Source organism: Lolium perenne, chromosome 6, assembly GCF_019359855.2.
Source record: "Lolium perenne isolate Kyuss_39 chromosome 6, Kyuss_2.0, whole genome shotgun sequence".
Lineage (NCBI taxonomy): Eukaryota > Viridiplantae > Streptophyta > Magnoliopsida > Poales > Poaceae > Lolium > Lolium perenne.
Window position 1 is genome coordinate 270707263 of NC_067249.2, and position 22413 is coordinate 270729675.

General features: G+C 48.2%; 5 protein-coding genes across 5 annotated transcripts in view; all 5 read right to left on the reverse strand.

Annotated features, from left to right (window-relative positions):
- Positions 1–22413, reverse strand: part of LOC127326725 (uncharacterized) — a 35886-nt gene that overhangs the window by 11879 nt on the left and 1594 nt on the right. The gene's annotated exons all lie outside the window — the stretch shown is intronic.
- Positions 243–3203, reverse strand: LOC127326713 (uncharacterized). The gene is made up of 9 exons (XM_051353502.2): positions 2949–3203; positions 2655–2738; positions 2264–2516; positions 1975–2149; positions 1656–1845; positions 1442–1534; positions 1041–1291; positions 810–867; positions 243–706 (listed from the first exon to the last, which is right to left on the reverse strand). Exons 1-9 carry the CDS (start codon positions 3021–3023, stop codon positions 482–484), a joined length of 1404 nt encoding a protein of 467 aa, XP_051209462.1. The 5' UTR covers positions 3024–3203; the 3' UTR covers positions 243–481.
- LOC127326727 (uncharacterized) lies at positions 3441–4688 on the reverse strand. The gene is made up of 5 exons (XM_051353513.1): positions 4557–4688; positions 4343–4444; positions 3800–3907; positions 3532–3657; positions 3441–3458 (listed from the first exon to the last, which is right to left on the reverse strand). Exons 1-5 carry the CDS (start codon positions 4614–4616, stop codon positions 3441–3443), a joined length of 414 nt encoding a protein of 137 aa, XP_051209473.1. The 5' UTR covers positions 4617–4688.
- Positions 18037–19399, reverse strand: LOC127326715 (uncharacterized). The gene is made up of 5 exons (XM_051353503.1): positions 19230–19399; positions 18971–19069; positions 18595–18845; positions 18407–18485; positions 18037–18291 (listed from the first exon to the last, which is right to left on the reverse strand). Exons 1-5 carry the CDS (start codon positions 19368–19370, stop codon positions 18184–18186), a joined length of 678 nt encoding a protein of 225 aa, XP_051209463.1. The 5' UTR covers positions 19371–19399; the 3' UTR covers positions 18037–18183.
- LOC127326726 (uncharacterized) lies at positions 19378–21893 on the reverse strand. The gene is made up of 6 exons (XM_051353512.1): positions 21138–21893; positions 20833–20994; positions 20500–20733; positions 20115–20361; positions 19551–20002; positions 19378–19413 (listed from the first exon to the last, which is right to left on the reverse strand). Exons 1-6 carry the CDS (start codon positions 21891–21893, stop codon positions 19378–19380), a joined length of 1887 nt encoding a protein of 628 aa, XP_051209472.1.

Sequence of the window (22413 nt, forward strand, 5' to 3'; positions counted from 1 at the left end):
TTAAGACTGAGCTCGTGCTGCTCCGTTTTGCTATCATGGCTCTTGTGGTTGTCGTTGTTTGGTTCGGTTCGAGATACTGAAGTAGTGTAACATGCTTTGCGGTGTGGAAACTCAGAGCAGTTTGCCCGGTGTGCATCAGCATCCACCCCAAAAACCAAAGTTTCTAGCTTTATCCTTTCGTAATTTCCATCTGTACTCTCCTAACGTTGTAAAATCAGTGTTTTATCTGTAATGCAAGTGCAGCAAATAAATCGTGGCAAGTGGCGTATCAATTAAACAAGGTCGCCGGCAACGTTAACCAAAGCATTACACGATTTACTTAACAGTTCTGGACGTGAGTTCGTGTATAAAACACTGCAAACTCAAAAAGCCTGCAACTAGTTCTTCTAACCATACTGCTAGTAGATAGGCGGAACAAACAATCGTCCGTGCAGGACGGCAAACGACGCCAATGACTTAACGTTGAGGACGGAGATAATTCTCATACTAGGTATGAGAATGCTTGTTCCGGTGGGACGTTGTTCCCGCCATCGCTGGTGTAGAAGCTCTTCTTGTCGTGCTGTATGACAGCTCCGTCCGACTTTCTCTTCTTGGTAGTCAGCTTCTTCCCCCCCTGCACCGTTTTCTTCGTTATTGTGTAGGCAGCTATGATCCCCTTGTATATGAATGTCAGCTTTGCAAGGTATATTGTGTCCGGGGTAACACTCTGAAAAATAGGTGTAACAAATAGGTAGGTGAGCAGAATAAAGGGGTAATCCCGTTCCGTGTTTGTTGTGGTCCAAAAGATGCTAGTTTTCAGATTGGCCTACCAGAAACTGGTTGACTTTTGGTACGCTGAAGTACGCCGTGCTCACGCCTGTGTCAGGTCTGAGGGAGAAAAAGGTGTCGTTCAGTTGCATGTAACATTTATTTGTGCGAAAAGATATAATGCTTGATTGGTAAACTGAGTTTTAGGTTAGCATCAGAAAGGCACCAAACATGCACTAGACGTCAGTTATGTGTTATTGTGTACAGATAATGGAAACATGTAATAATGTTACCCATGCATGATGTGCTGTTTCTTCAAAGCGACGTCAAATTTCCAGGAGATTTCTGGGATGACTCTGTTTGTGACATTCTTGATGTGTGCGCATGCAAATTCAGTTAGCCTTTGCATAGATGGCTGGAAAACTTCCAATACTTGGTGGTGAGGATTAGCCGACAAAGCTGGGTGGATCAGATAGGTAATGCACTTGATCATGTCAATCGATACAGACGCCCAGCAGTCCGCGTATTTTATCATTGCAACAACCTGTATGCGAAAACGAATGGAATGAAAAAACTAGTGCAGGTGGACTTTCTAATTGTTCAGATGGCACCAGTTTTGTCATTTTTTTGTAGAATAACAAATTAAACCGTAGTTGACAAGTCATGTATGTTGCGCAGTGTAACTGATGGTTACCTTTCCACAATTCGATATGTCATACTGAAACTGTGGTGCAAGGAAAATTTCTTCACAAGAATCCATCGTGGAATTAGGATCCATGACCTGGTCCTGTTAAATCATTTGACACCAAGTCAGATGTATCTTGCTATGGAATTTTGTTTTTAAAGATGTATATGAACAAATGTTTGGAGTCACGAACGAACTGCATGAATTACAGATGTAAACGTACCGCCCAGGTGTGTAGCACAAAGTGGCAGTTGCCATGAACGTCAGCCCTCTTTTCAGATTCGTCGTTCCTAAGGATCCTCACCACTATCTGACCCATGTTTTCGTCCATCTCTTCCTTACAGCACAGCATCTGCTTTAGGTGCAGGCCATCAACTGACGCCATTGGAGTGTCCCTGAATTCGATCCACGTCCTGCAATTAACAAACCAATCGCGCTTTTACTATCTAGTACATGTGATGTTCGATTGTAAGGAAACAAATCTCTAGGACAGGTGGTAGCGCATCTTTTATTTGTTTCTAGTTCTCAGATCTTTTACTTACTCTGCAAGCTCCTCCGGTGTTGAGTTGTAGACGAACCAGGTTGCATTGGCTTTCATGTGAACTTTCAGCCTTTCAAATTTATTCTGGTCGCTTGTAGCCCTCTTGCCCCTCTTAGGTGCTGTGCCGTGACCTAACATCCAGTTAAACTCAATTGCCTTATCTCCGTTGGCACCCTCTGTTACATTTGCAAAAAGAGTTAAGTCGTTTTCAGTTGAGCAATCAGCTAGTGCATGAAAAATCAACTATAGTTAGCAGGAGATAACAAACAAGAAGGACCCGGTGTGCTTACTTTTTCCCCTGTTCTTCTGGTCCGACTTCAGAAACTTGACCAGCTCGTTAACGCCGTCCGTGTTGGCTTTGACCGCTTCCATTACACTGACTATTTTCTCGTCTGCAGCCGACTGTACCTGGTTTAATGATGCTGCTAAGGTGGCCATGCAGCTGGTCGCCTGCGCCAACGACGACACAGCAGTCTGGATCTGTTCGGTGGCTGCCTTCATTGTTCCCAGGAGATTCACATCTGCGTTTGAGGTTGCGCGGTGCTGGTAAAAAAAAGCGACATTCAGCGATTTCCAAGCAAGCCGAAAACGTTATGAGATTAGCATCTATAGGCATCCTAATAACGATAGTGGGTCGCCAATTATCGTTCGCTATACATAATGGACTAGATCTGTAATCACCTGGTCGGCATTATCGTCGTCGAAGAGTACCCTCGCCGTAGACCAGTCCTGCATGGGGAGCATCGTGGATCCGTTTGCAGGCGTCTGTTTTTGCCAGCAAGTGTTAACAGCCCAGATCTAGATTTGTTTGATTCATAGGTATAGCAGAAAAAAACCAACAAGGACTAAACTGCAACTGACTAAAGGCGGAACGAGGATGTTGTAAGTTACTATCTGGTGAGACAATATGGCAGGTTAATTTCTTTCCACAAAATGTATTGCAGTGGGGTGGGGTGTGATACCAGGATAACTCACCCGTATGATGATCCTCCAGAAAAAAAGTTGCCTACACAGATCGATGAACTGCCTAGTATTCCTGTCAAACCCCATCTGCTAAAACCTGCTGTACTGAAATCGTAGTGGGAGAAGTGTCGTATGGACTCTAACTATACTCCAGCAATGAACGAGCTAACCGGTGGCTGCGCCGCTGGTAAGAGTAGGTTCGTCTGCATTTATTTGGGGAGATTGGAGGCGAGCTCAGTGGGTGTGTGGTGGAGGTCTCTTCTGGTGGAGGCTTTGTTTTTTTGCTTGATCGTGCTGTGTGTGCTGAAATCTAGCAGCATAGCTGCCGCAGTCCGCTGAAACCGCATGGCTTTGTTCAGGATGGTGCCCACCACAAGTGTCGCTATCGAAGGAAAACAGATAAACATTGCGACGAGCGGTTAAACTAGCTAAAAGTTTAGTGGAAAAAAACAAAACGTGGCAATGCTGCTTAATTAGATATATTCATTATAAAAGCACTGCCTGTCAGTCGTTTCGTGAAACCTGTAATGTGCTTGCAGAATTACAGCAAAGCCTGATGGTATAACATAAAGTGCGGGCTAAAAACGACACAGACCTGGGACGTGGTTTGCCGTGCTGTGGGTAACTCGCTATTTCCAGCTTGCCCTGCCGCCCCGGACGAAGGACTGGATCGTCCAACGGCGTTTTGCACAGCCTGAAAGATGTCAGCGTAGGATCCGTACTGCCATCGGATGTAGTAAAACGCCGCCATGAAAACAAGAATGCTGATAGTTAGCCCATTTGTGCTGCTGTATTTTAAAATGCATAAATGATACGTATCGTGCATCGGATGTTAACTTAGCTGAGTTGTCATTAATGCTAACCTGTTCCGCTCCAAATGCATTTGTGCTAGCGCTAAGACACACGAATCGTGGGTCGAGGTTCATCTGCTGCACCCGCGCGGAACTAGATCCTCTGTCAAAAAAACTAACCTGAAATGCAGAATAACCTATCTTAGCTACCGGGCGAAAAAGGTACCAGTCGTTTCCTAACTATACTCCATACATTTGCTAGCGGGAAGTGAAAGTATTGAAATCTGTCGCTAGTAGTAACTTCGTGGTTATCACTTGCAAAATAGGTAGTATGCGGAACAAAAGTGGGTAGGGTTAACTCCCCGCCTAGCACCTAATAATGAAGTTTTCCCCGTTCTACTCCGTCCATGGGTAAGTTTTAATGCTGTTAGCTGTCAATTCACTGAAATTCCGGTTAAAGGATGTGCTTGACGTATTCTTGTCTGTTTACCACCTTTATACGGCAGATACGTTTCTGTGTTAGTGTTTTTTTGGAAGCAATTACGGGCGAACGGCTGGAAAACCCAAGGATTCGTGTTCAAACCACACAACGGGCGTACAGTATCGAGTGCCTACCTTATCTCCTCCCTGGTTGTTGGGGGTAGCTGCCATTGCAGAGAAGTCCTGGCCGAGTAGCTCGAAACCTTGTCCCTCCTCCATTAATGAATCCTGCTGGTCCTGCAAAAATCAACCCAATTGAAGATATGAGTTCAGCACTCGTAGATGAATGGTGTGTGGGCGCAGCGTCAGGAAGGATAGTTTCTGAATTTATTGCGAAAGGGTCAGAGACAGCTGTGGTGAGACGGAACAACGGTGGAGCGTTGACGGTGAGCTCGTCGTCTCCATCCATTGACGTTCCTTGCTCACCAGTGGAGAAGAGCTAGGACTGTAGAAGAAGGTGAGGCGGATAGAGCGAAAGTGAAAATGGTAAAAACAGCAGGGCCCCTTTGTGCGGTAGCTGGTGTCCCTTTTTAAATTGCGTCGCCACCCTCTACTGGGTCCCGCATGCACTGTTATCCCTGCGTTGGCATTCGACATGTGTGCACGCCCCGAAACATAAGTCTTTCTTTTTGGAGACAAAAAAACCGCGGAAAGATATACAAACGGTCGTCGTTTGTCATACAAGGATCCATAGTCCTGTTCGTTTTGGCATTAGCAAGTCAGAGAACGGGGGAGGTTGTTTTGTATCTGTACCTGTTGTCCTGCTGGTCAGTGTTAGTGATTCAGTCGGCACAACTTATCCATGTTTTATTCACAATTCGGTTTTGCTTCTTTGATTAATCCACCATTATGTCCGTTGGCATACTTAGACAGTTCTTACACACGAACGCAGGATGCTCAGTTATGTTTCCACTAACTCTCACGGGCGAGTGCGCATGTATGCAACAGCGATATGACACGTGTGCATGATGTCCCTGCTAGCATGGCAACACCTGCTCGGCTTAACCTGTATTGCCGCCTATATCGCAACATGTTTCTTCTGCCGACTGCTACGCCGCGCGGGCAGTGTCTTCAGTCCTCATTAAAAGTGTTGTCTATCTGCAAGTTCAAATTTTTGTAAACATTATTGGGGTTCCCGCGTAAATCGGTTTTTTTGGGTTGGCTGGTACACAAGTTAAAAGTTTGTATGCGACAAAACTAGACCTTGATGGCATCTACCGCGGCACGACGCAAACTATGAGCGCCGTTTGTGGCCGCGTTGACCGGAAATGCAGCGTGCCCCACCTCTAGTAACGCGACGCAAACTGATCGGTCAGCTCCCGAAAGCGCAAACCTGGCCCAAACATGCGCCAGTTTTGCGTTTCGGGACGTCTGGTGTTAGCGAAAAAATGCCCGCTCGGTCCTTGCACGAACCCACGTACCAGTTGCACATATGCTTCGCCTTGCTGAGGCATTATTTTGGGGCGGCGCGCTGCATCCTTTTACAGGGTCGCCTTAATGGCATGCCTCAGTTTCCGCGAGCGTGCACAGCGTCGATGCGTCTTTTCCGCCAATACTGGTCCCGATGCGTCGCTTCGCTAGTCTGCGTCCGCGTTAATTGCGAAGACTGCGGTAGTACTGGCGATGCCCCGCTTGCCGCGACCGCCGCTCTCGTCTCCGACCTATATAAATAGTGCCGCGAGCATTTCATCTCCTCCCCTCTAAACCCTAGGCGCCGCTCCCGCTGAGCCGTAGTCATTCCGCCATTAGCAGCGCTAGGTGCGGCCAGTTACCGCGCCTCCGCCTCCACCTTCACATCCCACTCCACCTCCTCCTACCACTGCGGGGTCGACTCCGAAGACAGCACCGATCTCGTCCACCCGGTCAGGGACGCCGCGTCCCTGACTGAAGCGGAGAAGGAAGCACAGGGGGGCTGGCGGACCACGCGGCGTTGGACGCTGAGCTGGAATAGCGGAGGCTGACGGACGCCGCTGCAGCAGAAGACTCCGACTCGGAGAAATGTAGGTCCTCCAATGACCTTGATGCGCCGACGCTGGGGGAGAAGGTGGCGGAGCAGAGGGCCGTCCGCTAGACTTCCTAGGCGCTCAAGGGCGACGCCGCCAAACCTAGGCTGGAGCAGGCACTGAGCCAGGGCGCAGTGGCTCACCGAGCCATAGTGGACGACGGAGCGACCGCATAGACATTTGCTACGACGGCCATGCGTACGGGGGGCGCGAAACTGGCCCAAAGATGCGCCAAAGCGTGCGTTCCGACTGACGCATGACAGTCGCGGGGACTGCATGGCATCTGCACAAGCTCCTTCGCCTTACCGCGGCATTACATTCGGGCGGCACGCTGTATCCTTTGAAGGCCGCGTTACGGCATGCCTCATCTTCCGCGAGCGTGCACCTAGCCGCCGCTTCCGCCCAGCCCTAACAGATCCGCCTCCGCCTTCACCTCCCGCTCCACCTCCTGCAGCCTTGAGCTCCGGCGACGAGTTCGACTCCGAAGACAGCACCTACATCCTCCACCCCGGTGGATGAATCGGAGCGTAGGGCCATCATCTAGACTATCTAGACGCTCACTGACGACGCTGTCAACGCGAGGCTGAATCAGGTACTGAGCCATGACGCGGCGGCGCACCGAGCAAAGAGCGGCCGCGATACGACGGAGTGATGCACCTTGCGGTGGCGGACGGTCAGGAAGCAGGTAGTATAGGCCTATAGATCAACGTTGTGTAGTTTTTTTTGCAACTTTTTATACAGCTGTGCATTTTGTTTATATACGTTGCAATTACGAAAATGGGTCGCCCCGATGGGAGCACGCCCAGACGCAGACGGGATGTGCGGGCAAGGATTGTCTGTGGGGCAACGCAAAAAGGACGCTGGCATTTTTTGGTTTTTGATCGTCTGAAATGCGTCGCGCCGCTGGATAAGGGATGGAGTTTGTTGGGCGGGCTTGTTGCACATACATTGGTTGGATAATTACATTAACTAGTTTGCGCGTTGTTGCCGGCTCGCATAAAAGGATGGAGATTGGGACGTGTGTTCGAAATATATGTCCACCATGCTTTCGTCCATGCTGTCCCATAAGCACGAACGCCGGACTGCCATGTGACTAGCGAAGCGATGATGTATCTAATAAATGGCAGGTCAGTGTGTGTGCTTGTCGAACAGGTAGAGTAGGTGCACTCATTATGGGCGCAAAAGAAATGCACGATGCAGTCTGCCAACTGGTTGCAGTGTGTTGGCACAGCGGAGCAGGTCATCGCCTCGCAGTTGTCTCTTCGCGTCGCAAATTAAATGTCTCCTGATTCATCTGTCTTACCTGTGCTTGTGTAGTTGCACATTTATTGGCCATGGGCATGTGTAACGTTTGGACGGCAGCAACGCCGCTTATAAAAATGGGTCTCCCTTTCATCTTCTGGCCACAGATCGTCTAGCAAGGCCCATCCCAGATTGGCACCAACCAAATACCACAGCAAAACGCGGTAGAGGGGTGCAGATGCCTGTCCGGTATGTCGACTTCGGCGGCGCTGACCCCGTGGCTGCCGGCAACGAGCTCACGTTCCTCGGCCCTGCAGCGGCGACCTGGGGCACCTCCGTGATGTTCTGGGTCCATTGTGGCATAGTCTCTCCAGTTGCCGCTGCTCATAGAATTCTTCGCAGCCACTACGCCGACCGGCGGCGTTTTAGGGTGCAACCAGCGGTGCCTCGTCCGTTCATCTACGCCCGTATGTTCTATACCGAAGACGCTGATGCACTGCATGGCAAGATCTACTGGGTGGGTGACACTCGTGTGCTGCATTAGGGTGGATCCGCGTCTCCTTCGAGACGATACTATCCCAGTCCCGCTGCCAGTGGTGCTTGTTAGCTGAGTGTGTCCTTTTTTGGACAGTGTTGTCGAGTTGTGTTCCAGTCCTTCCGCATGGTGTGTTTTGTCGATGTCGTCCGTATGTTGGTTCTTGACGTGTTTGGAAGGATGCTTTGTTACCGATATTAGCATGTCCGTCTGTCTGCACGTTTTTTGTTTATGTAATCGTTGATCAGATGGATGGTTGAAAGCACTTAATCATTCGTTCCGTCATGTTTGGTCTCGCGTGACGTTTCCCATGGTATACCATATTTGTACAATCAACAAGAATAGAGTTGGGGTGTTACCAACCTTTTATAACAGTGTGTGTATCATCGTATGGAAAAAAAATGGTGTCCTTTGTGTAATTCATGTTGTTGCGTTTTTTAGCCTTCATTCGTCGTACGGGGGATGGAAAAAAATTCCGAACTGGTACCGAGCATCGGGAAAAAGGAATTCATGTACACATACATAATGGTCGAAAAAATGCGGGTACCAAATGGGAGTCGTTGCAACGAATTTTCTTTTGTGTGAGATGCAAGTAGCCGATCACAAGGATTGAAGCCTTTAGTATATTTTTAATGATCGTTTTGTAACCTAGACGGTAACGGGTTTAAGATCGAAAGCATTGCCTGGTGTGCATAAGCATTGACGTGGAAACAAATGATCGTCACATTTGTTGTGCTATTGTTATGTAGTACCATCAAAAAATTCTCCGCAGTCGCCCCGCCCAAATGAAAATGCCGACATGGCGATAGAGGGTACATAACCAAAAAAAGATGCATCGTTGGATCACTGCTTTGATCGCGCTGTTGTGTGAGACCATGCTCTATTTACCCCACCTAACGCGGTGTGCGAATGTAGTTTACCCCGCCCAAAATTCTTATGGTGCCATGCACAAGTGGGCACCATATGGGGGGGGGGATTTATGGAAGAGACGCCATGAAACCGAAACAACAGGATAAACGGGATGGGAATTGGCACGGAACACATGGATTGTAGTTTACCGTGAGTCCTAGGAAAAGAATTTACAACAAGAGAACCCTCCGTTTACGTTGGTAAGGGCAAAAAACGGCATAAATCTTGTTCGGTGAAAATATCCATCTTCAAAAAAAATATTGGGTTTTTTACATAGCATGACTAGTGCGTACCGGCCATTAGCTATACTTTAGACGCCCATAATTGCCTCTAACAGTCAATAAGACGCGGGCGAGCTAGCAATTATGAAGGACATATGTTGTGGTAATCTAGCCGACATATGTGATAAAACATGGGGCGCGGGGGTCGTCTGAAAAACCCATTATATGGCATCATGGAGAAGCCGAGCAACCATGAACATAAACTATTACACGCCACCGCCGCCATCGATCATAGACCCTTGTGTAACTGCTGTCTGACTTCGCTGAATTTTTAATCGAAACGGGTGTTTGCAATCAACTTCAACGTACCCGTAGTGAAAAAAAATGATTTCATTAACGTTTAGTGTGCTATGTGTCGTGCTTACCTTATTATCACCGTCAGACCCCATCCCCTCTTTATGTGCGTTGTCGGTGAGATTCTTTGTCATTGGGTTCTATGGTTTTGCATAATGTGTTTCACAGTTTTTTTTAAGTTGTGTCTAAGAAATACATAGAGGTTAGTTTCTGGCTCGTTGGCAACGATACATGTATTGTCACCGTGTGTGCCTGACATTGTGACGGCAAGAACAAATGGAAATCGACTTTGCGACCGAAACTTAAAAATCTAGGTCAGCAATAGAAGTAATGGATTTGCGGTTACAGACCCCCCTCCCCCGCTCCCCACCCCCCCCCCCCAAAATGAGATTGCGGTGCTGTTTGGTGAAACCTATGTAAATGTACGTGAAATAAAAAAGGAGAACCCTATTTTACTGGGCTAGTATCGAAGGCATTGACTGGTGTACATAAGCACAATTGTGGAAACACATGTTTGGCACGTTGTTGTTTATTTGATATGTAGTACCATCACATTATTCTCCCGCAGGCATCCCAGCGAAATGAAACTGCCGACCTAGCGATGGAGGGTATTTTTGAAGAAAATGCATCGGTGGACTGCTTATTTGATCGCCCCGTTTTTTGCGACCATGCTCTATTTACCAACCTAACCGGGTGTGCAACTATAGTAATCTTGTGCTGCCATGCACAAGTAGGGGCTGTATGGTGGAAAAAATCTGAAAGACACTGCATGAAACCCAATCAAAAGGATAAGTGTATGGGGATAGAGCATACGGTACCAAGGGGAGTAAAAGGGGTGTAGGATATATGTTGCTATATGTCGTGGTAATCTAGCCGACCGATGGGATAAAACATGGGTAGCGGGCTATCGTATGTAAAAAACGTTATATGGCAACTTGCATGAAGAAGCCGAGCAACCATGAATAGAACCTAGTATACGCTGCAACCGCCATCGATCGTAGACCCTTATGTAACGGCTGTCTGACTTCGCTGTCTTTTTACTCGAGAGGGGTGTTTTAACTGAACTTCAACATACCATAATTGAAAAAATTGATTTCATTAACGTTTCGTATGCTATGTGTTGTGCTAACCTTGTTGTGCGTTGCCGGTGTGACTATTTGTCATTGAGTTCAATGGTTATTCCTTTTGCATAAGGTGTTTCACATTTTTTGTCCTTTTTTTGTGTAAGAGATATATCGAGGTTACTTACTGGCTCGTTGGCAACAATACATGTGTTGACATCGTGTGTGTCTGCCATTGTGATCGCAATCGGCTTCCGATAGAAATTACGAAAACTAGGTCAACAATAAAAGAAAAGGGATTTGCGGTTACAGGACCGATTACAGTAGTTGCATGGCGTAGCATGAAACTTAACAAACATGGTTCCTTACAGTAGGTGCGCGGTACGGGCCGTCTGGTAAAACAGGCAACAGATCGGCCGTTTTTTGGTGAAACGATAACCTAGGTATCTTTCAGACCCTGACTCTAACATTTGGAGCATGGTGTTGAAGCTGCTGATAATAAGGTTCGGATGCACACACGACGATTTATTGCTGATACATCTGTGTCATCGGTGGTCGTGGCCGGCCTTGTATCTACGTCGGTGCAAAGTGTTCGGTGTCGATTGTTGTGTACAACTCGCCATCAAGCGCTAACGCCATTAGCTGACCCCTGCAATAGTGACATGACGTGACGTGATGAGGTTGGATAGAAAATACCAAACCAGAATCTGTCGTAGCTAAACTTGCCAACTTTTAGTGGTAGATGCACCTGACGAGTTCTTCGTTTAGTTTGAGTTGTTTGCACAACCATTCGATGTGTACCCCTTCTGGTCCATCCCTGGTTCACAAAATTGCACGTGAAAAAGACAGAAAACTTGGTATGGAACAAACATTCATTTAATCCATAAGACATAGTGTTTTGTGATTACAAAAAACAGCTATAATGGTATGATATCTGAATTGGTTCTGCGTATTGCTTACTTGGGATACTGCAAACGTAGCAACTGCATAATGTCTTCAGATATAGATGGAATCTTGTGGTTTGCTACTTCTGCATCTACTGTGCTAACATCCTGTTTTCAGGGTTTTAATTTTCAGTTATAGGTACTACGATTTGTGTTGGTTGCCTCGTAGGAGAGTGGATGACTTGGTTTACCTTATGTTCCTGTGAAAGGATTTCAGTCTTGGGGACGACCCCGGAATTCGGCTTCTCGTGGTCGGCTGGCTTCAGAGTGCAAGTTGTTTGCTGCTCAACTTTACTGCCTGACCCCTCCATGTCCTGAGCCCACAATTCTGCTACTCTTGCGTAGACACCCTTTGTCTGCAACCTCAGAAGGAAAAAATGGTTTTGTAAGCATTAGGGGGAATTGCTGAAAATCATGTCCAGCAACAGGATAGAACAAAAGCAAGCGTTACCGGCTTTTGGACGAGATCAATGTGTGTCGCGATGACGCTGAGGTGGTGGTGAGTTATGTCATTGAAGTTTCTAATAGGCCTGCAGTCGTAACACTGGATTTCTGGGGACAAACCGTCCAGCTTAATCCTGCCTATCACCGCAACGTATGCACCCTCCCTGCGTGAAAAACGTTTCCATGTTGAAGCCATTTGTGTAAAATCTGGGGATGGGTTTTGTTAACTAGTTTGTTATCGCGAGTATGGAGAGGGTATAATAAGACATTGGACTTACGATACGCAATCGAGTTCATCTCTTTCGCCCGTGAACCAAATAGATGCCTTTAGTACGCCGCAACAATCTTCGATCTTGAAAGTGCCTTTGTACTCGTCTTTCCTCATCCCACGCATCTGTCCGATGATCTTAACCTGCGTGAACCAAAAGGTAGACCAAAAAACTAGTTTTAGAGATATGTAGGTTTTGTGTGTCATGTAATGTCAAGCAGGATAGTTTTCGCTGAATGTGGTAAAATAGTCAGTTGGTTGTTTCGAGATTGAAAAGGAATTGCATCTTACTGTCGACACGGCGGTGTTGTTTATCACCATGTATTCATGTGTGCGCCCCATCCATGCATCTTTGATCTGTTTTGTGTTGACCGGCATCAAGGTCTTCTCTCTGTTTATCGGATTACTTTCTTGAACGGATGTATAGTTCCTGATGCTTGTCTGGTGCAAGTGTGCAGTTGCTGGTGACGCCTGCGAAGTGAAAGAGATTATACATTAGTTTCCTTGCTCCATGACCGCAAATTGCAGATGCATGTGTATGGACAGTTCGGGGGATTACCTGAATGAAGCCAGGGCAGGGTACATGAACGATGGCTCTTGCTGCTTCATAGCTCTTCCCTAAGCTTGAACCATTTGCTCCATTGCTCTGGTCCATAGCTAGATTGTTGTTCTTCTAACCTTTTGTGGGGAAACCTGAATGTCCTGATGTACTCCGCTATGAATCTCGATAGCTGAGGGCTGGTTTATATAGAGGATGGTTGTCTGTTATGATTTTTGCACATTGCGTTTCTGCTGGAGAGTCTGCTGGCTCAGAAGAATAAAACAGTCATGGGAATGTTGGGTATCGTGAGCGAAGACGCGTAGCGGCAGCTTGTTGACGTTTACTTGCTGAAATGCAGCGTGCGTGCCTTGTATGCATATTCTCCAAACGACGACCATGTCTTGGATAGAGAATATCCAGTAGGTAGAGATTACAAGTGGTGTGCGCCCCTGATGGTACAGATAATTTATAAATGCTGGATTCTGCTCTTTGGTCATGTTGTTCCGGCACAATTAGTTATGCATATTGTTCAGTTTAAGTTCGTATTTAGGCGGTTGATTCTCCGGAGACATCCAACCCCTGTAGATGCTGAATTGTTTTGGTTGTGTCCTGTTTCATTTGTTTTCGTAACTATGTGACAGTCGTGTTTTTTCCGAAATTCATGCTGCTATACGAAATGAATCATGTGTAATGTTTGAAGGGAAATTCCTCCATCAGAAAAATGTAGTACCATCTAATTCAGAAGGGATTACAGATTGCAGCATTGTTATTGAGTGGTCGGTTTGCACAGAAACGTGAGTTTTCTTTACCCATAACGATGTACATGCTGGGAATGATGCATAACAGAGGCAACCTGGGAGTTCTATTACATCAGGAGCAAAAACTAGTTTGCGATGGTTCATAAACACAGGGTCCAAACCACATGATGGTGCTCGTTCGTCCAAAATACATGCTAACACATTTGGATCCCATGACTTACATGTGAAAACATTACAGTAAAGAGATCTCAGAAAATAGGTGGCCATGGCTCTGTCAGAGGCAGCACACATCCTGTCTCCCCCTTGGGGCCTCTGTGGATCTCATATATCTTCGACTTTGATGAGTTATATATGAAGAACCCTTGATCAACAGCCAGCGTAATGAAAATGTGTGTTCCGTTCAGAGTGACACCTCTAATCTGCAATTGTTTTGCGGCTGATTGGTCTGACTGAGTGTCAGCAACCTTGATGAACCGTTGCCACATGGAAGGGCCAAGTTGTGATACAAAAATGTCTATAAGGCTTGATGATGACATGTGGATCCACGAGTAGTTGTTTCCGTGTTCGGAGAGAGCGTAAGTGTTTAGAAATCCAAACTTAAGATGGGCTAGCAACAAGGCGGAATGGCGATGCTCACCAATCGCATAATCAGTATCGAACATAATGCCATCAGTGATGGATTTGGGCAATGCTATGGTGTTGAAAGTGTGGTTACTAAACCTAAATGTTATTATGACACCTAACAGATATGCCATGTAGAGGCAATCTTTGTGAATTATGCAACTAGGATTGTTGTGGAAGCATATAGGATGGGTTGGCTTGATCTGGCAACTGTCATATGACTTCCATTCATCTAACGAGAAACACCGTATGTGGATGCTGTAGGATGCGGGGGGGCCGCAGCTTACCCCAAATGCAGTACGTGTGGGTGGATTGGACGGCTCTTGGACAAAGAATGCAGTATATTCTTTGCTTCTGTCTTGCAGAACAACAAATTTGCCGTATGAGTTGGATGAGACGAAAGAAGCTGACCGAGGAATTGGTGGAGATCGCGGTGCCACCTTCGTCAGCGCGATGTCGTTGGCGCATATCCGCAAGGTGTAGTATGCATCGGGCCTGTCGACGACTGCGGCGCCGCCCCTGCAAGCGACGATCCGCTCACGGGCGAACGAAGATCGGCAGATCCTGGATCTGATCAATTTCGCCGTGTCGTCCCCGATGGCGTCATCCGTGTCGGCTAGCCAGGTCAATAGTCCTGATCCCGACCCTGACGCCACGAGGAACCCTATGCTTGCCGGATCCTGCCGCTTTGAGTAGGTAAGAGCGAAATCCTGATGTAGGATCTGCGCCCGGAAGCATCTGTGGGCGCAAGAGCATCTGGCTGTAGAGGCCGTGGAGTTGACCCTAAACAAGATCTCGGCGAGTATATTCCCGTCACCGAGGACAGGGTGCTGATCGGGATTCAGCGGCGGTGGTGGTGGTGACTGGCTTCGGGGATCCATGGCTATGCGGTGGTTGCGGAAGATTTGGATCCGCAGGTTGTGGATCTGAACTTGAGTTGTTTTATTGGTGTTTGCGGTGGGAAGTCTGAAGAGAGACACGTGAGGCGGAAGGAGCACAATGTACATGCTGACACCACCTCACTAGACATTTTCGTTAATTTCAAAGGAAAAATAACTAGCCATTGTCGTTGTAACAAGTAGTACACTCTATGTAACCTTTGTATTTCCAACGTAGACGTGTGTTTTTTTTTTTTTTTTTTTTTGGCAAAAGTTAAGCTGAGTGATTAATATTTATGGGGAAAAATAGCGGACTGGACGTTGCGAAAATAAACTCAGCCATCAAATAACATAAGTAGATGATGCGGATGGGTAATTCATAAAGATATACGTAGAGGCAAAAGCCTGGGTTTACAAACGAACTAGGAATGGAGAGCTACATGCCGGACTATAACGGCACATCGGGGACGGCGCAACTGCAAGGTAAACCTGGTACACGCGAGCGGGTCTACGACTAGATAGAAACTTAAAACCATAGATGGCTAGCTAGGATGATGGACGTAAGCAAGGACATGGCGGGCGCGAGGCCGTAGAGCCGGCTGCGACAAGAGAGAACACTAGTCTGATAAGTAGATGATCTCCACGTGAGCTTCCTTGTTGACGCGGCTGACGTCCGGCGGAGCAGATGTCGTGTCGGTGGACTCTTCGCCGTCGGAGACGTCGATGATGCCATCCTTGAACTCCGGGAGGTCACCTGGCTCGCCCTTGACTGGCGTGTCGCCGGTGGACACCTTGCCCTCCGCTGCATCTGCAAAACAGTTGGTGTCGGGCGCGCCCTTCGCAGATAGTTCCTCCTTGTCTTCGACACCGGAGACGGCCTTGAGCCAGTCGTCTACAGTCTCGTTCTGCTGCTTGTTTTCCTCGTACGCCGCCGCCCTCGCTTCACGTTCCGCCTCGTCGCGGAGCGAGTCGCGGATGACGACGCCGTACTGGTCGTCGTCAGCGTCCGCCTCGGCGAGCCCGGCTCCGTGCACATCATCCGGCATAGGGGAGTCCGGGAGCTCCTCATCGCCGGACCACCAGTTGGGTGAGTGGCCTCCACTGTCGTCGTCAGGCGCGGCGTGTTCCGCCACGGCGGGAACGGCTTGCGTGGGTGGCGGGCTGTTGGGGCTTGGAGGAGGGGAAATGCCATTGCCAGGGGTGGGTGGGGAGCGTGGGCTGGGTGGATGGTACATAGCGAGCGTGGACACTGGTGATCCAGGCGCCGATGGTGCGTGTGAGCGACGGCGAACCCTGGCTACACGAGGGACTACCCTACGTGCCTGCTTTGATGCAACGCGGGCTGCAAGTAGCATGGCTAATCGATTGTTCCTCATGGCTCTGGGAGTGTTGTGATTTCTAAGTGGGCGGGCGCATGGATATATATACTACGCCCATATCATACAACAGATTGTGCGGCGCTCTTCCATTTTCGGCACAAACAACATATCGCCAAGCTATGGCGAACGGACGCCGGTGCGTGGTTGTTGCCGAACGTTGAGGGAGTAAAGGGTGGACCTTGTTCGGCACGAACCCGATCGACGTCTTACTTGCTCCGGTTGTGTCATTGTGTTGCCTGCATCCCTCGGTTGTGTTGCAGTTGCCGAACAATGCGAAGTGTGCAGTCGGTGATCTTGATGCGCGGGGAAATTGGTACAATTGCACGAGGGACATAGTGTTAACATAACATGATCCAGTCAATAGACGCGCTGCCGGGCGTGGCAAAATTTGGGTTATTTGACCTGGCTGAATAAATATAGAAGCACTCTGTTTGTGTATCCGATGTGATGTGAACCGTACGAGCATGTCCACACGGTTGACCCCGATATAATGTTATGGATATAGGACCAAACATGATGGGCGGCAACGAAAAATCGTCCCCCGCGCGGCGCCTGGCCTCCTGCCGCCGCGCCGCTTCCTGCACCGCTTGCCGAGCCTCCTTCTCCATGGGGGAGGTGCGAATGGCCTGTTGTAGGTGCGGCGATTTGGCTTCCTCTTCCGGCACTGAGATGAGCAGAGCGACGCGTGGTTTCGGGATCCTCCTCCGAGGCCTCCGGCTATGGCTGGAGCAACTGCGGCAGCGTGTGCGCCAATGCCGCGCCACCGTCGGCGGCCTATCTGATTTGGAGGCCGCCGCGGTTTCCGCAGGCTCGCCTCGATGGTGGAAGACATCTGCTGCTTCAGGCGTCCTCGCCTCAGTGCCTGAATCGTCGTTTTTGGGGCATGTCGGCGGTTGCGACCGGGTGGATGGACAGTGGAAAATGGGAGAGGATCGGTGGGATAGGTCCCTGCAGTCCACATTCAATAAACATCCCCCGGTCACCGACATGTGTGATGAAGGGAGACGGGCCGCCAAAGGGTCGGACGCGATCGGACGCCGCTTGCCATATCCGCGGCCACGCACCCTTAGTACAGCTTGGTCGGCCAAATGCATCTATGGTGCGTCACCGCTTGGAGCTGCCGATGATCGGGGATCGGCAGCAGAACAGCTAAAGAGGATGTGGCGGATCTATTCCGACCGCCGACAGAGTGTCAACATCGTGCCGATGTCGTTGTGGAAATTTTTTTGCCGGTTGATTAAGGCGGCGTGGAGGTTGATTTGTCCGTTGTGGGAAACCGTTGATTAAGGCGGCGTGGAGGTTGATTTGTCGGTGAGGCCTTTTGGCCCTATTCGGTGGTTGTTTCTTGGAGTTGGTAGATATTGTGTCGAGTCGACTGACTCTCCCTATTTGAGGGGCTACATTGGATATGCTCTAAATGGTTTTTTACCGTACCTATGCTGATTAGGGAGAGTGTTATGTGAGTTAAATCTAATAGGCGATGGTACTAGGGGATATCGGGCGATCGGGGGGGGGGGGGGGGGGGTAGTCAGGAAGCATGAATATATTATGAAGTAAGCGAGCCGGAAAAATGACGTTCGGGTTGCCATTCGTCCTTGATACTATGGCGTTGCGATCGATGGGTCGATAGTATAACTGAAACATTATAGAACAAAAAGAAATCATCGGATCTTTTTGTTGCATGCACCATTTAACATAACATCTTTAGTTTGTAGTGTTCACCATAATAAAGAAAGGTGCATGCAATACATGGGAACTGATTAGTGTTGCCATTGGTTGCCAGACGTTTTGGCAACATGTTTCGTGACACCTGTAGGTTCATTCATCTAGATCCTGGACAAACTGTGGTGGCAGTGTTCCTGTGTTGTTCTTAAGGTGAAGAACGTCAAAGAGCAAATCCGCCTGCGTGGGGAAGTCATCCTTTGGCTGCGTTTGTGCGGAAGGATTCTATTAGATTGCTGTGTATACTTCATCCAACTTTTGTAGCGAATTGAATAAAAAAATTTGGCCATCAGACGGTGGAGACAACAACGTGACTCACCGATGTTAGCCGACCGCCCTGTTTAACACCGTCGAACGTCTGGCAGAAATATAATGCGTCCGTTGCAAAATCACGGCAGCTGATCCATGAAAAAAAGAAGAAGTCCATCAGTGTCATAAAATGTGTGCTGCCCTTCTAAAATTGGTAATGTTTTCAGTTGTGTACAAAAGCATTGTTGAAGCCCTAACCTGTTTTCTTTGTCATCTCCCCTGGAAGAAGCTGATGTGTACACCGTTGCCCACCTGCCCAAATCTACATTCCATCCATCGAAGTATGCCGCGATACACTTGCGCAAAGCGGAATTAAGGATTGTAGCAACAATTTTATGAGACTCCCATTTGTCCAACTTGTTGCTTGCATCGTGTATTGTCAACTGTCTCCTCTTCAGGTCCCACGCGAAGGACACCCACTTGTTGTCAACCATGGCCATTGTGATGATCTGTTTTTGGGGATGTACAATATGTATGGAGTAATCAGTAGGTGGCCGGATGTTACTATGGAGAAATTAGTAGGTGTCAGTGGTAATTGGCAACAAAGGTGGCGACACTCATACGATATCCTTACCAACATGCACTTGGAGACGTCGTACATGATTTGTTTCCCTATCCATTGGTTCTGGATGCTTCTGGACGACAGGTAATCTTCACCAGCAAGTGCACGCATCTTGCTCAAATGTGAAATCAACGGGTGCAAAACGTGTTGTTATACAAATGTACATGTTAAAGTAGGAGGATTTGCAATAAAATAACTACTCAAAGACATCGGATATGGACACAAAATTAAGATCGCATGGCAGATATTGGTACAGTTGAGAGGTGCGTACCGCAAAGTCTGTTTCGAGGTAGTGCCTCCAAGAAATGGCTACACCATTATAACTCATTTGTTGGAATCTCCGGAGCAGGGCGTCGCATGTGTCCGGCTCATAAGAGTGCTTGCCGGTGAATTGTGTTTTGATTTGTGCCATTGAAATTTCAATGAACTTTGGGGACCCATGGCGTACCCAGTACCTGTGTGTGAGGCAGAAAGCCGTGTGAGTTAACAACATAAAGTGATGTGTGGGTAGAAAAAAAGCGACAACTGATTTCAATAGTGTGGTTCTGTTTAGTTTGCCAATCCATCCTACGGTGGGTTTGGTTGGAGATACTCGCCTGTTAGGGTCTACGGCTGCGTTCATAGCCCATTTGTAGAACTCAGAAGCTGCCTTTGATTTCGTGGCACTGTGTGGCCGTGACGTGTCCCTCGGGGGGCAGATTATGCGGCCTTCGCGGACAACCTTCCGGTTGACAGGAGATTGTGTGAACTCTAATTCAGCTGCAGTGTCATTTAGGTTTATTACACCCGTTGATCTCTTGTTAAAAAGATACTCCCCAGATTTCTTTTTTGTGTCTGCCAACGGGGAAATCGGGCTGGACCTTCTGATGGTTTTCCTCGGTGGGCTAGGCCCTAGCGGAGAAATGACAGAGGTTACCATGGAGCTTGTGGACTGCCCGTTTGTTACTTCCTTTACACCCAACTCTTCAAACTCGTCCCCGAGAGAGAAAGGTGGAGCATCGCATCCAAAGAAGCTCTTCCGGTTGGCTGCCAGTGCATGGGTGTCTGCATGCATCGTAATGAACGTTTCAGTGACATTCAGAATCTGTATACAAAAAACGTAAACATGGTGGCAGCAGTCCAGCTGTTTGAAAATGCACTGTCCAGCAGATCTTACCTGACGAACTTGGCGTAGTGGGAGAAGGGGTGAAGGGCTGCCCCGGTGATATCTGTAATTCAGATTGTTTGTCGCTGACACTCGAAACTAATGTGGCCTGCTGTAGTAATTCATGTGCAGCACCCATCTTGCTGAATGTGGCAATCAACTTGTCAGTTTCTTCGTCAAGAGCTTTCCTCGCAACGGCAAGTACCTTGAGGCACCTAGCCTTGTGTGCTTTGACGGCTAGTAGAGCTTGCATGTTGACCTGCGATGGTGCCGGCAAGGGTCACCAAAAAATGTGTGAACAGATAACGTGAATGTAGCCAAAATAGGCAAGACTATATAATTTGCAGTAGGGGTCGTGCTCATCTGGCAAATGTGATGTTCACGTTTGAGTTCTTACGTCCATCGGTGCATTGGATCCAACTCCTTGTGTGTTTGTTAGATCCGGCTCAGCCCTGATCCTTTTCTGCTTGTTCTTCGGAGAGCAACGAGCTGTGTTCTGCAAAGAACAGTGCGGCTTCTCAGCACATTCGGGCTTATTGTTGGCCGCTGCGGATGCTATTTTGCTGACCATCCGGGCTGTAGCATCGCGACTGATCACCCTTCTGTACACAACGTCCTCGCTTCTTCGTGCCTGGGGGGAAGGGGTGGGTTGAAACAAATGCAGTTATACAATAAGGAATTCAGTTTTCGGTGGATCGAGAGAACAGCTGAACAAAACGTGATCGTATACCTTCCCCGCTCCAAACAACCTGCATGGAGTTTGCCCCCTGAGTCCGATTGTTTCAGCCATGATTTGTTTTGACAGCGTCTGCGCGTTGAATAGGGATATTCGGGGGGCACTGCTCTTTGGTAGAGACAATGGCCCGTAATCCATGTTGTCCAGGTAGAATACCTGCGTCACGAAAAAACCTATGAAAAAATGGATTCCACACACTGATAAAAGGGGAAGTATGCAATATACATGCGTTCTCCAACAGATAATGTCAAAAATAGTGAAAAGGATGGAGGATTCCGGTTCATGTTGTCAATGCAAACCTGGAGGAAAAGAGCAGTCCCAGCAGGCGGTGAATAGCTAGTGTTCGACCGCGTTGCCAGCCTAGCATTGACGCAAGACGAGATGACTGAATCAAGGATATATGATGCCCAGTTGAAAGTGTGGATTGTGCTTGCGTGTTTCAGAGCTGGCCAAAAGTTGCGTGATTCTTTGTCTCCGTCGTTGCTGCTGTCGCATAGAATCCATAGGACAAACACTACAAATGCAACCTTAAACTTGTCTTCCTCTTCGTCCGACAATTCACGGCCTGCTAATGTAGTCAGTGTTTTTTCAGCTGCTTCGCTTGGTACCGCTTCCGGGGATTGCATTCCTATGAGCTCCATTACTTCCTGCCGCATCTCTTCCGACTTGTCAAGTGATGAATCGTACACCTCCTTCCCCAAGAAAGGAACGCCGAACACACTGCCTGCATCTTCCTGGAATATCATGATCCTCTTCCCATCAACCGGTCCAATAGTCCTGTTCATGGTGTCTACCCTTGGCATCAACCACGTCGTGAACTGCTTGTCGAACTGAACTGCATGAACAGACTTTGCAAAAGCACCGAAACCGGTAGATCCGGCGAGCGCAATCTGCCTCTCTGTGAATAAACTGATGATCTTGTTCAGACGGACAAGCAGATCCGATCTTGCGTACTTGGGAAGCTTGATTGATGCGCGAGGATCCACTTGATTCGACGCTGCGACCTTGGGGGTGCGGCCCTTCCGCCCGATCCATTGCCCGTTGCCGGTGCTCATCCTGCTTTACAAAAACACCCGTGAGTTACTAATGGAAAAGATGTGTGTACACAGGTGCCATGAACGACGATTAACACGCGTGCGGAACGAGACGGACCTATGTAGCTCGTGCTCTGGAATCGATAGCTGCGAGTGGCGAACGCGGGTGCTAATCAAGAATATGTTGCTGGATCAGGAGCAAGCCTAAAGGCTCGTCGTGGCGCCGCTCCAGTGGAGAAGAAGAGGTGGAAGAGAGGGGTAAACCCCGTGTTTTGAAACTGCGTGCCAAGCTGGTCACCTAACCGGTAGGGGCATGAGTATAATCCCATAAAAATCGCCAAAAACAAACCAGCGCACGCGATCAGCTCCCTACAAATTTTTATGCTTATGTTTGTTCGAATATTTGTGACAACCATCTTGCTTCACAAGTTGTGTTATTTGTGCTGACGTTTATCTCTGCATATCTCTTTTGCCACATACCATTTTTTCATGCCGTTGCTAGCTAGGTACGTGGCTGGAGCATGACTTTTTTAATGGTGGA

What these genes read in the sequence shown, in the direction of transcription:
- LOC127326713 (XM_051353502.2), bottom strand. Translation starts at nt 3,023, where the DNA reads ATGGGGTTTGACAGGAATACTAGGCAGTTCATCGATCTGTGTAGGCAA. An exon ending in CCAGAAGAACAGGGGAAAAA is followed by an intron (nt 2,150 to 2,263) that starts GTAAGCACACCG and finishes CAAATGTAACAG; the next exon opens with AGGGTGCCAACGGAGATAAG. An exon ending in TTGTGCTACACACCTGGGCG is followed by an intron (nt 1,535 to 1,655) that starts GTACGTTTACAT and finishes ATGATTTAACAG; the next exon opens with GACCAGGTCATGGATCCTAA.
- LOC127326727 (XM_051353513.1), bottom strand. Translation starts at nt 4,616, where the DNA reads ATGGATGGAGACGACGAGCTCACCGTCAACGCTCCACCGTTGTTCCGT. An exon ending in ACAACCAGGGAGGAGATAAG is followed by an intron (nt 3,908 to 4,342) that starts GTAGGCACTCGA and finishes TCTGCATTTCAG; the next exon opens with GTTAGTTTTTTTGACAGAGG. An exon ending in ATGCATTTGGAGCGGAACAG is followed by an intron (nt 3,658 to 3,799) that starts GTTAGCATTAAT and finishes ATCCGATGGCAG; the next exon opens with TACGGATCCTACGCTGACAT.
- LOC127326715 (XM_051353503.1), bottom strand. Translation starts at nt 19,370, where the DNA reads ATGGCACAAATCAAAACACAATTCACCGGCAAGCACTCTTATGAGCCG. An exon ending in ACGTCTCCAAGTGCATGTTG is followed by an intron (nt 18,846 to 18,970) that starts GTAAGGATATCG and finishes CCCCAAAAACAG; the next exon opens with ATCATCACAATGGCCATGGT. An exon ending in AGGGCGGTCGGCTAACATCG is followed by an intron (nt 18,292 to 18,406) that starts GTGAGTCACGTT and finishes GCACAAACGCAG; the next exon opens with CCAAAGGATGACTTCCCCAC.
- LOC127326726 (XM_051353512.1), bottom strand. Translation starts at nt 21,893, where the DNA reads ATGAGCACCGGCAACGGGCAATGGATCGGGCGGAAGGGCCGCACCCCC. An exon ending in GGTTGTTTGGAGCGGGGAAG is followed by an intron (nt 20,734 to 20,832) that starts GTATACGATCAC and finishes CCTTCCCCCCAG; the next exon opens with GCACGAAGAAGCGAGGACGT. An exon ending in GATCCAATGCACCGATGGAC is followed by an intron (nt 20,362 to 20,499) that starts GTAAGAACTCAA and finishes GCACCATCGCAG; the next exon opens with GTCAACATGCAAGCTCTACT.